A 13235-nucleotide genomic window follows, 5' to 3' on the forward strand; every position below is an offset into this window, starting at 1 on the left:
ATTCTGCTGTATTTTCACTCGCTATCGCTCGTGAAAATACGCGGCAGAATAAACCGAATCACTCGTGAAAATAACTTCTGTACGCCCTACCGTCCATTGCGAGGCCATGGAGTTCTGTCATAGTATTGCACCCCTGTGAGTAAACGATTTTGTGTAGCAAGCATATAACATGGTAAAATAAATCTAATCAAATTGATTTTTGTGTACACTCCCAAAAAACCAGCGACCCAATGAAATAAATATTTCAACTTGTTAATGTACTACTTTTGGATAAAAGCGAACTCTAAGAAATATACAATTAGAATTTTAAAAATTTTCAGTGACTATATTGTTGTTGGTTGTCTGGTCGAAAAAATAATGCTCGGGTAGAGTTACTGTAACAGCTGGTACCGAAGTATAATATACATTAACTTATCCTGTGACTCCAGTGACGGTATTATCATGGGAACGCAAGCATGTTCACATCATCGCCAATTTAATTTTTTTTAGGTATTGCCAAAGATCAAACCGCTCATCCGAGGCAGACAGAATGCTATACCCCAACCAAAGCACTTCCGGATCAAGCAACAATCCAAAAAATGCCCTGTAACACCAAATTCCCCCATCGGCCCAACAGAAATAACCCAAACGAGTCAACAAATGGAAGATGAATATACATTTCCGTATAGCAAATTAGGTCATTTTGGAATGAACTGGGTTGCAATTGTCGAAGAAATTGAATGGCGGACTAGTCATCTCCCAACAGCAGAGAAAAAATCTACAAAATGTTTTGAAGTTGGAATTGGATCCTACGGCCTCACATCTGTTCACAACTCAAAGTAAGAGCATACTTATCAGTTCTTTTTGTGGCATTATATATATATATATATATATATATATATATATATATATATATATATATATATATATATATATATATATATATATATATATATATATATATATATATATATATATATATATATATATATTACTGTCTCGATATGGGGGTTTGCGTGCACTTCACTTCTTCATTGGATAGCGATCTATCCTTCGAATGATGTAGTTACAAAGACATAATTTAGGGCCATAATATTTTGATTACATGCCGAGGGAACTGTTATATGTAATATGATTGCCATTGTACATTGCGGATTACAAATAGTGCAGGCTCAGAGTTATTGGAAAATACCATAGGAAAAGGTTGATAAATTGACAATAACATCGATCTCAAGATGAAGAGGCAGTAAAATAAATAATAGAAGTAGATACTGTTGCTTCCATTGAATTAGGCTAGATCATAATAGATGGATGGATGGATAGACGGATGGGATTGGATGGATGGATGGATGGATCGATGGATGGGCTGACTGGCGGCTGGATAGATGGATGGATGGTGGACGGATACATACATACATGTACATACATACATACATACATACATACATACATACATACATACATACATACATACATACACACACACACACACACATACATACATACATACATACATACACACACACACATACATACATACATACATGCATACATACATACATACACACATACATACATACATACATACATACACACACACACACACATGGATGGATGGATGGATGGATGGATGGATATATTCATACAAATGTTCTGTCATCTAATTACTTTCGTAGAGTTTACCTATTTGAACAAAAGAAAGTCTACAATAAAGGTGATTATGTCCACGTCGTCATAGAAACCTACGATAAATATCGTAATGCACGTTTAAAAGGTGGTGACTTCCTTCAAGGCGTGATGATCGACAGTGATCATGAGACTACAAGAACGGCGGGGCGAGTTGTAGACTACGACAATGGTACGTACAGCGTCTACTTTTATGCTGGATGGAAAGGGAATACAAAGATCACGATGACGTTGTCCTATACAAGGGAAGCCATTTTGTTTTTGAACATGTTGCGACGACGAAGTAGTGAACGTCTTGGCTGGATAGGTACTTTTAGCGATGGCAAGACAGTGGAACAGACAAATTGCTCAATTATCAACAATGGGATTTGGCAAAATAAGTGCGAATTTAGTAACAAATGGTCTCTTGGCAGTACTGTGATGGTTTGTGACAAGGTTCCCAATATGTCATGTGATACACTGAAAACTACAAGTCATGATATAGAAGCTATGGAGATGCATACAAATGCTGATATACAATCTAAATCGTATCTTTTTGAAAGGTATGTCACAAATTTGCAGTTTATACACACACACACACAGACAGAGAGAGAGACAGACAGACAGACAAACAGACAGACAGACAGACAGCCAGACAGACAGACAGACAGACAGACAGACAGACAGACAGACAGACAGACAGACAGACAGACAGACAGACAGACAGACAGACAGACAGACAGACAGACAGACAGACAGACAAAGTCACAGGTAACACAATGTTATTTGCCAAATACTTTAGCACATCTTGCTACTTAGTCTTTTTTCTGGTATAACGGCTTCCCTCCAGTTCGATGATCTTACTGGAAAAATGACACTGATCTCGCAACAAGATATGGAACGGTATTTGATAAATAACATAGCTTTTGCATGACAACAATAACGTTTTTGTTTCTGGTATATGCAGTGAGTATCACGATGTCAATATTGGCAAGAACCCGTTGCTGGTAAATGTTCGTGGTAAGTAGTTGTTGAGTAAAACTTATCTAGATGTTTTCATCTTCCTAGAATGCACTGGAACTGTCCCTCTCAGCCATACCCTCCAATATGTGTGATTTTGGTTTAGCGTAGATTAGCTTCGGTACTTTGATAAGTTCAATCTCTAATATTAGAATGAGATATCAGATGCACATGTCAGATTTATATGTGCTGCTGCATTTTAGCGAATTTAGTACAGGTTCCTGTCCATAATACGTGTATTAGTACAGGTTCCTGTTCATAGTACAGTACGTGTATTAGTACAGGTTCCTGTTCATAGTACAGTACGTGTATAATAGTACATGTTCCTGTGCATAGCACGTGTATTAGTACAAGTTCCTGTTCATAGTACAGTACGTGTATAATAGTACATGTTCCTGTGCATAGCACGTGTATTAGTACAGGTTCCTGTTCATAGTACAGTACGTGTATAATAGTACATGTTCCTGTGCATAGCACGTGTATTAGTACAAGTTCCTGTTCATAGTACGTGTATTAGTACAGGTTCCTGTTCATAGTACGTGTATTAGTACAGGTTCCTGTGCATAGCGCGTGTATTAGTACTGGTTCCAGTTCATAGTACGTGTATTAGTACAGGTTCCTGTGCATAGCACGTGTATTATTAGTACAGGTACCTGTGCATAGTACGTGTATTATTATTACAAGCTCCTGTACATAGTCCGTGTATTAGTACAGGTTCCTGTTCATAGTACGTGTATTATTAGTACAAGCTCCTGTACATAGTCCGTGTATTAGTACAAAGCAAGTATGCCAGAACCTGGGATTAAATCACGGTCCTTTAAGGATAGCCTAAAATTCATATTAGCTTGGTAAAAGCATGGACCACTACGTGAGTAGTAACGAATACAACACAATCAACAACTCGATAAGGGTAGTGGAAACAGGTTTTATAGCGTCATGTTGAATTTTGACTCCAATCATGAGCACAATTACTAGTACACATAGTTAGATCTAACGTTACAATCATCAATGTACAAACTTGTTGGGTTTTTTTCAGACTCGGACGTTCGTTTAAATCTACCGATCTGTGCTGCTGATTTACCTGTGCCATTATCGTGTGGTTTCTGGAAAGATAATTTGACCTTCATTGCAATGACATGTAAAAGTCAGCAGTGGGAAAAACCGGATATTGAAAAATGTTTATCAGGGAAGCAACTCTATTTGAACGGAGACTCGACTTTAAAACAAATGAAATTTGAACTCTACTCGCTTCTTTCACCCTCCAATACACTGAATAGTACTTTACACTATAAATTCGTTGCTCTGAGAGCCGGCTCGCCAATTCAAAATGTCTCCCAAATGATCTTTGAGGGTGACTTTATTGATCGCATATCGACCAAAGTGTGCCAGTCGGAGATCGCCGTGGTAGTATTGAACTTCGCTTTTCATTTCTCTTCCTGGACCGTTAGAGCGTACTTGGACAGAATCATGTCGGCTAAATTCGCAGTCGAACGGTTATTCCATCGTTGCCCCAACTCTGTTGTTGTTATCAAACTGTCGCATCCAAGAGACAACGTTAGCGTCGTTCAATCAGTACATAGCGCTAATTACTTATATTATGACATGGACCGAATGGTGAGAAGAGTATTCAACGGTATCGGTGTTCGATTTTTAGATCTTTGGGATATGTCGGCTTCTCACTCTGCGGCCAATAACATACACATGCCCGATTACCTAATCAAGCAGCAATGGTATCAGATGTTATCATACATTTGCCCCGATATGGTGATTTAGAAGTTATATATTACATAATTTAAATTCTCATGTTATATCTTAGCTAAGTAGTGAAGACAAATTATGCACAGTTAACGTTAGTCGACGTTTGGCCTTCATGAGGAAAGTATGACCGGTAAATCAGTAACGACATATATAAAAAGAATTTCATGCATGCAACGTCTATGGTTTTGTGAAGGGTAAAGAGGAGCTAAGACGCATTTGATTTCCCGAAGTATGGTACGAGGACTGCCTTAGCTTCCTTAAAACATATAATGATGTTACTATGAAATACAGTTTGCAGGTTTTATTAGAATTCACCCTCTCTGACACATAGATCGTTAAACGGTAGTATTGGTGAGTGTAACATTTAATAAAGTAAGGATTAGTGTGGTAAAGGATGCTATTTTAATATAATATATTGTATCACAAATACATGTATATTTGGTTGAGTGTCATTGCGTTTTTGAGAGATATATTATCAATAAACCACAATGAACCAGTGAGCATGGTGAGTGAACCTTTGTAATTTACATTAGATATATGGCCGCTGAACGTTGCAGAGTGTGTCTGTCGTCTATAGGTCAGTGTCAAAAGTTGCCACATTTATATTTAATCAGACCTTATATACACGGGAGAAAGAGAGTGAGGGTGCGACAGACAGACAGACAGACAGACAGACAGACAGACAGACAGACAGACAGACAGACAGACAGACAGACAGGGACATAGACAAATAATGTGATAAAGGGCGAGGGAGAAAGTGTATGTGCGCGCGGGTGTTTATTTTTAGTTGTTTTTTGGGTTTTTTGCGAGAGAGAGAGAGAGAGAGAGAGCGAAAGAGAGAGAGAGAGGGGGGGCGAGAGAGAGAGGGGCGAGAGAGAGAGAGAGAGAGAGAGAGGGGCGAGAGAGAGAGTGTGTGTGTGTTAAAGGGTGAGTGACAGAGTCGAGACAGAGGTAGACAAAGAGAGAACGGAGACCGAGAAAAGAGCTTGTTTTCTATGCACTCGGATGAAATCACACACGATTCATTTGGCAGTGCTTTGATGCAGTATATTTTATTCACGACTACATTACCGAGTTCACCCATGGTTTAATAATACAAAGAAAGCTATGTACAAGTAAACATAATATCGTATAACATGCATTGAATCTCAAAGAATCGAATATTATTTTAATTTATTTTTTCCTAATCATTTGACGGGTCATGAAGTACGTCTGTCGGATTTTCAACTTTATCAATAAACCATGATATTTAACCCTCGTTCAAGCCTCTGAATTCAGACAATTGTCGTAGTCATTATGGTCTAGGCCGTATGCTTCGTAGTCGCAGTGTGGCACTGTAAGCAAGAGAAGAGGTGTGAAAACAAACAAACAAAAATAACTATTATATCCTCTGCGTTAAAAAAACAAAAGACACGAATATTACAGAGAATGTTATACTGTGGCGCTGTTACACAATGATAGGGCTTTTGGGAGAAGACCCTACCTATAATTTCTAATTACAGTTATCAACAACATAAAGAACAGGTGTCATTATATCCGTTGATTCCTACTTAACCCAAACGAACCTTGCGAAAAGCTTCATGTTATTCGACCTTATGTAGTAGACTTCACTCGGCTATGATCTCGGGGGGGGGGGGGGAGAAGAGGGGTTAGTTTACATTTACCAAACAAGGTGCTCTGATGACGAGGAATACTTAATCGAACTTGTCATAAACCTGATATCACGATCTAATTATTACAAATTCAACGTTATTGTAGTTAGGTGAAGCAGTTAATATTAAATTCGACACCGCCTGTCGAAAAACCGAATTCGAATTTCTGTAGCGTCGAAGCTAATTCGAAATATTAATGCGCCTGTCATGCTAAGTCTACACACCTATAGTAGAAGATTTTAAAATTGGAAATGCGCTCACCTCGAGTTTCACACACTGCTCCCTTTGGTCTATAGTTGATGTACTCGTCATCCCACCTTCCATTTTTTTTACCTCTGTACCTATTTGAAAAAGCAAAGCAACAATAAAATAAAATAAAACTTGGTACAATGCGATGAGCGATGAGAGAGAGACAGACTGACAGACAGATAGACAGACAGACAGACAAACAAACAGACAGACAGGCAGGCAGACAGACAGACAGACAGGCAGGCAAGCAGGCAGACAGACAGAGACAGACAGACAGACAGACAGACAGACAGACAGACAGACAGACAGACAGACAGACAGACAGGCAGACAGACAGACAGACAGACAGACAGACAGACAGACAGACAGACAGACAGACAGACAGACAGTCTACACGATACAACATAGTTCAATTATTACTTACCACAGTTGCACACAGTCTTGTCCCCGATCGTCTTTCTTAGGGTTGTTATTCGGTTCACCTGGTGCCCAGTTTGAGAAGTCGTTGCTGCACAGTCCATTTCGATCACCCTGAGTGGCTGGGCCCCAAACAAAATGGCCTTCGACCCTAGTATCGACTAGGTTGATCCAGAAACCGTACTGTCTGATACAACCATTGCTTTTCAAATGCCATCCATGGCGTGTGATATATTCGTGTACTGCCTGACTCTTCACCGGGTGATCCAAAACCGCAAGACCATCGTAATTAGAATTACAGAATTGGTGGCCGCGTGGACAGTACTGACGGTCATCATCATCTTGCTGACAATACACGTGGTATATTCTACAGTCGCATTCATCAAACTGTACCTTACATGACCCTGCAAATAGACACACACGACCTTTAAATCTGAACTCATGAATCAATCAGACAACCAAAAACTAACCCTTTACAAGATCGGAGGAGGGGGGGGGGGCTTTGAGCTTTCACATTATAAGACCATAAGACAGGTATCCATTAAATATGAAATCTTACTATTATTCATGCATGCAATTACTCATTTTATGACAAAGCCCGCAATTAAATCAACAGAAAGTCAAAACTTAAAGTCCAAAGTTTGAATCCTGTGGTCTCAACCATGGTAGAAAGGATAATTATAAAATTATCCACGTAAGCGGGAATTTACATTGTTGGTCAAATCTAAAGTGATCACTTTATGAAAACTGAAAATCATATTTTATGATTCATACCTTCAAATACCACCATATTCAAATAGTCAGTTAAGTAAATAACTCGTTTAGGCAAGCAGGCAGGCAGACAGACAGGCAAGCAGGCTTGTAGGCAGGCAGGTAATTAGACATGTAAGCAGGTAAACGGGTCGGGAGGAAGGTAGACAGGCAGGCAGGTAGGTAACCAGGCTGGCAGGCAAGCTGGTAGACAGGCAGTTATACTGTGTCACATGCTAAAACCATTTCAACAGATACCGAGATAACGATGATGTGTAATATAATCGACCATTTTGCAAATAAACCGGGCTCCAACATTGAATTGGTAATACAAACATGCATGCACACATGCAACTGTAGTTTGTCGATATAGGAAATGATCTGTACTGTTACTTTTATAGTCGGGCACATTTTAAGGCATAAACATCCTGGACAAACTTGTTTGCTCTTTCATGTAAAAAACAGAGAATTTTAACTACATGTACATAATGTTCGTACAATCAGTCGGATCGAGCAGTGAACATGTGTACGTTGCCGGTTACAAGATACATCGCACATTCCCTACAACGTCAAGTATTTATTGTATGCACGACGACTAGTACGCCAGACTTGAGGGAGGGGAGGTGATTGACATCTAACTTACCCAGGCTTAGAGTAAATGCTGTTTTGACATTCATGTCAAAAATAAGCAAAGTTAAATGACTTTCCAACATTTAATGGCGGAAGTATTACTTCAAATGAAATTAAATAACTCCAAAATAAAGGCTGTAATTAACGAATTGGGGAAAAATTTAAATATATATTTGATCACAACAAATATGTCTATGTACTAACCTTGGTGTTTCTGGTGAGTGAGAGAGAGAGAGAGAGAGAGAGAGGGAGAGAGAGAGAGAGAGAGAGAGAGAGAGAGAGAGAGAGAGAGAGAGAGAGAGAGAGAGAGAGAGAGAGAGAGAGAGAGAGAGAGAGAGAGAGAGAGACATAGAGAGACACACACAGAGGGGAGAGGAGAAATGAATGAGAAAGAGGTGTATACAAATGAATAAATGTCTATCAAAATTCCTCGGATATTTTATAAAAACAGGCTATCATTAATTGGATGTTCCAAAAATAAATGGTGTTCATGAAAAAGTAATATATCGCTAGACACTGTTACTTTGTACTTGAAATAAAAATAAGACTCATATTCCTAATTCAGATTCGGTTTCAGATTCGTGAACGCGCATGATGTGGTTAAGGCAAAAAGACAAAAATGGTAATACCAACATGACGCTAGATGTTTAATGTTTCTGTGTTTGAGAGTAGTTTTGATAAAGTGACCAAAGAAATCATTATTATAAATACTTACACTAGCATCAAAGGCAGATACAACAGTTAAACCACATAAAACAAGAATGACTTTGAAATCCATTTAGTTTCCTAAAATATAAAGAATAAGAATCACCTAAATGAAAGAAATTTTCCGACATTCATGTGGTTATACCATAATCTCACTTAAGTAATTGATTGTACTGATCAAATTGTACGCGTCGGAAAAAGAAATGATATCAATGAACTCATGAGTGAAAAATACACAAGCGAGGAAACAATGAGGCATATTTGTCCGAAATATTTTCCCCGAAGTATAATTTTGTACATTAGCTCGATTTGTGCATAATATTAATTTAGTCATGAATATTGTTAACATAATGGTGACAATGTTTGCCACACTGAACGATCTCTTGAAGCGATGTCGTTTTAAGAGAATCAGATATACTAATAAGAAAACACTGAAAAATTATGCAGACACACATGTCAATTCAAATTCCAGCACACCAACTTATAGACACAAGCGCAAAAGCAGCACAAGTAGACACTCTTTGCAGACCAGGTTTTCAAATTATCCCAATCGAACCTCGAAAAATAATTCAATTTGTGTAGAAGTTTCGGGAGTCATAAACGTTACCGAACGTAACTAAAATATTTCCAAAAATATATGCTAAGTCTACAGGCCTATAGAGTTTAAAATTGGAAATGCGCTCACCTCGGGTTTCACATACATACTGCTCCCTTTGGTCAATAGTTGAACATAAAAAAGTTCGCTTACCTTAGATCGTTTCTTCTTCCTTTGATACTGTAGTGATTTCTGAAAGTGAATGTGTTGAATCTTCAGAATAGGGCCTATTTATCGAGTTAATGAGTCAGGGGGTGTCCCTCCCAATACCAGCCTACCCAGTTGACAGATTCGAAGCACTGAACATCGTAGTTGTGAATATTTACTGCAACGTCTCAAAGTTTAGAATGTCAGCCCCGTCTTTTTAATCCGTTAATTGTATTTTTTCAATAGATTGCTTAGCTCTGCATATTTTCTATAATATTTCACTTCGTACGACATATGTCGTCTTGATAACCTCATCGGCTTTGTAAACGTGGAAATATTGACATCAATAGAGATGTGTTTTCTTCCTGCTGTGGATGCAAAGTCAGATTATTCCAGGCCGTTTCTTTCATACATACATACATACATACATACATACATACATACATACATACATACATACGTACGTACGTACGTACGTACGTACATACATACGTAACTACGTACGCACAGACACAGACACGCAGGCACACATACACGCAGACAAACAAACAAACAAACAAACAAACAAACAAACAAACACACACACACACACACACACATACATACATACATACATACATACATACATACATACATACATACATACATACATACATACATACATACATATTTATGATATATAAATACGTGCAAATCTTCACCTATGTGACGTCAAACATGGCAGATCAAAAACCCATATCACCCCTGTTCTACCGAACATTTTTTCTCTCAACTGTTTTCCTGCTAATCCTACGCCACGATCAAATTATGTGCTGTCAAAACGTAAATGCGCACATTGCGTTACATATATCCTTGGGTGGCATGAGTCTGATACGTAGAGATACCTTTGTCTTTATTTTAGTAAAATCATGAAGATTATCGATGTAGCAGCCGGTAAGCTTAAACTTCCGATTTTCCGTCGAGCTCAGACCTCCGAACCTCGTATGATTCTGCAGACTACAAATTCTCGCTTACCGTCTCGAATTTGTATTAGTCCGCGTAATCATACTCGGAGCATTATGACGTAAAACTAACATTGATTTCGTGGGATTATATATATGTTGTTAGCCCCTGTTTGTAAGTAAGTAGCTCAAAAATAAATTTAAGTTAACTTTGGTAAAATATGCCAATATTCCATATATGATATTTCTCGTAACATATGCATGTATGTTAGTGTGTGTGACTCTGGTGTGTGTGTGTGTGTGTGTGTGTGTGTGTGTGTGTGTGTGTGTGTGTGTGTGTGTCTGTCTGTCTGTCTGTATGTCTGTCTGTCTGTCTGTCTGTCTGTCTGTCTGTCTGTATGTATGTATGTATGTATGTATGTATGTATGTATGTATGTATGTATGTATGTATGTTTCATTTGTTTGAGTGGCGAGAGTACAGTAGACAGCAAGTATAGAAATTGTGGATAATAAGTGGAAATACGAAGCATGTCGGCACTGTGCGTGATCTGTCAAAACTTTTTTGTCGGACATGTCAACCTTCTTTTAATCAAAAACTGTCAGTTTATCAATCACTGACAACATTTATTTTATTTTTTGTTATGTTATGTTGATCTCCCCAGTCAGTTTTTTTTGTTTTGATATAATCCTGCACTATAAGGCAATATGGATATGTTACTTTGACAACAAAAAATAAGGTATTTTGATGTGTAATTCCAATCTGTCATTCTAAATAACCAGACTTTATTATAAGAGTGAAAAGACACAGAAAATGAAATGAATATATGCCAGACATAGACGCACTGTGTATAATTACAGGATAGTTATTGTACGTAATAGGGGTGTTTGCATGTGTGATTCGTATACCTTTATGACGCACGTTCATTCATTGTGGATTGTCAAAGAAAGATATACTTTTCAAATCAAAGCAGGAATTGTGAGAGTCCAGACTGGGATTATTTGACAACTGACTTCTCTTGACATCGATAAATGGGTCACCAGTTATTTTTTCAGGGTTTGAGTTCATACTTTCATAGAGCATATAGTCCAACGAAATAAACCTAATTTTGACAAAAAATATGAGAAAATCCTTCAACACTAGTAGTGCTTTAAAAGCCAGGTTATTGCAATTGAATTGTGTTCAAATTGATATATTTTCTATGTTTAATTATTCTACTGTGATTGTGAGTTAAAAGGTCAGTTGGTGATTTTTCTTTGTCTACAAATGTGGAAGTTCAGTTTGAGAAATTGTGTTGTTTTGGTCAGTGGGATGGGGAAACAGCCTGCATTTCAGTGGATAAAACTTATACTAGTATTTCTGCAGACTTTGTGGTCAAGGCGAGAGCGTACAGGTACAGGCAGTAAATCAATTCAATGCGGAATGATGGGAAGAGGGTAGTGGGGAGTATATCAATTTGGGGAGAGAGAAACGAACAAAGATATTTTTGATAGTGAGCATGAGGATCCAGCGGGGGGGGGGGGGGTTGGGGGGGGGGGGTTGTGAAATGTTCCAGTGGGAGGGGGGGGGGGTATAAAGTCAACATAGTCTAAAATATATTAAAGTCCCTTCTAATATTGGGCTACCAGGCATATAATTTTAACCTTAGCTCTGGTCTGTTCATTGACGAGAAAACTAGGCGTTGGCATATTGTGACCAGTTGAGTGTAAAAATAATCTCATTTGCCTTGTCACAGTATAGATTACCGAGAGCATATGTCTGTTGTTTATGATCAGTTAGAATTTTGCTGACGACATCATTTTAAGTTAATCATCATAAATATCCCGATGACGTCATTGTTTACTTGTATTCAATCATATAGAAGACCTCATGACTTCATTGACTCGCCACTACCAATAACAGATAACCACCTAGTAATGTAATACACTGTGTATGTATGTATGTATGTATGTATCGTGTACAAACAGTTTTACTTAATAGTTTTTGTCTGTAACATGATCGTTGATAGGAATACAGTTAATAGTTCATGTAATATTTCGCATACAAAAACATTCCATGTACCATATTAAACTAAACAAATTTGTATGGACTAAATGGTTGATACGTTTAAAGTGAGACTTTTGTTGTCAATATTCGTCTTGCTGTCACGGACTGCAATGTCTTTAATGGACCAAGTGTACTTTGTTGCAGAGTAAATCTTTACAAGTTAGAGAAGATAAGTGGGGCTAAAATAAAGTCAGAGACGTGGGGCTCCGGATCCAATAAAGTCACATTGGTGGCCATTGTCAAAGAGAAGCGGGGCTCCAATAAAGTCACATTGGCGGTCATTGTCAAAGATAAGTGGGGGTACAATAAAGTCACATTGGCGGCCATTGTCAAAGATAAGTGGGGCTACAATAAAGTCACATTGGCGGTCATCGTCAAAGATAAGTGGGGCTCCAATAAAGTCACAATGGCGGTCATTGTCAAAGAGAAGTGAGGCTACAATAAAGTCACATGTACGGCCATTGTCAAAGAGAAGTGGGCTACAATAAAGTCACATTGGCGGTCATCGCCAAAGATAAGTGGGGCTCCAATAAAGTCCCATTGGCGGTCATTGTCAAAGATAAATGGGGCTACAATAAAGTCACATTGGCGGCCATTGTCAATATTAACGCATCAACATAATCCACTCTACAGAAAACAAAGATTTAAACTTTCATCATTTGAAGAATTTTTATTTGCACGA

At 38.2% G+C, this 13235-nt stretch overlaps 2 protein-coding genes across 2 annotated transcripts; one reads left to right on the plus strand and one right to left on the minus strand.

Moving 5' to 3' along the window:
• Positions 1-639: 639 nt before the first annotated feature.
• LOC144433354 (NXPE family member 2-like) lies at positions 640-4437 on the plus strand. The gene is made up of 4 exons (XM_078121660.1): positions 640-818; positions 1656-2207; positions 2612-2664; positions 3701-4437. The coding sequence occupies exons 1-4, from the start codon at positions 640-642 to the stop codon at positions 4435-4437; spliced, it is 1521 nt and encodes a 506-aa protein (XP_077977786.1).
• A 1183-nt stretch (positions 4438-5620) lies between these two features.
• On the minus strand, positions 5621-7530 carry LOC144433355 (low affinity immunoglobulin epsilon Fc receptor-like). The gene is made up of 4 exons (XM_078121661.1): positions 7515-7530; positions 6748-7144; positions 6336-6415; positions 5621-5756 (listed from the first exon to the last, which is right to left on the minus strand). The coding sequence occupies exons 1-4, from the start codon at positions 7528-7530 to the stop codon at positions 5683-5685; spliced, it is 567 nt and encodes a 188-aa protein (XP_077977787.1). The 3' UTR covers positions 5621-5682.
• Positions 7531-13235: the final 5705 nt, after the last annotated feature.

The sequence above is a fragment of the Glandiceps talaboti genome, chromosome 3 (genome assembly GCF_964340395.1).
Source record: "Glandiceps talaboti chromosome 3, keGlaTala1.1, whole genome shotgun sequence".
NCBI classification, from domain to species: Eukaryota; Metazoa; Hemichordata; class Enteropneusta; family Spengelidae; genus Glandiceps; species Glandiceps talaboti.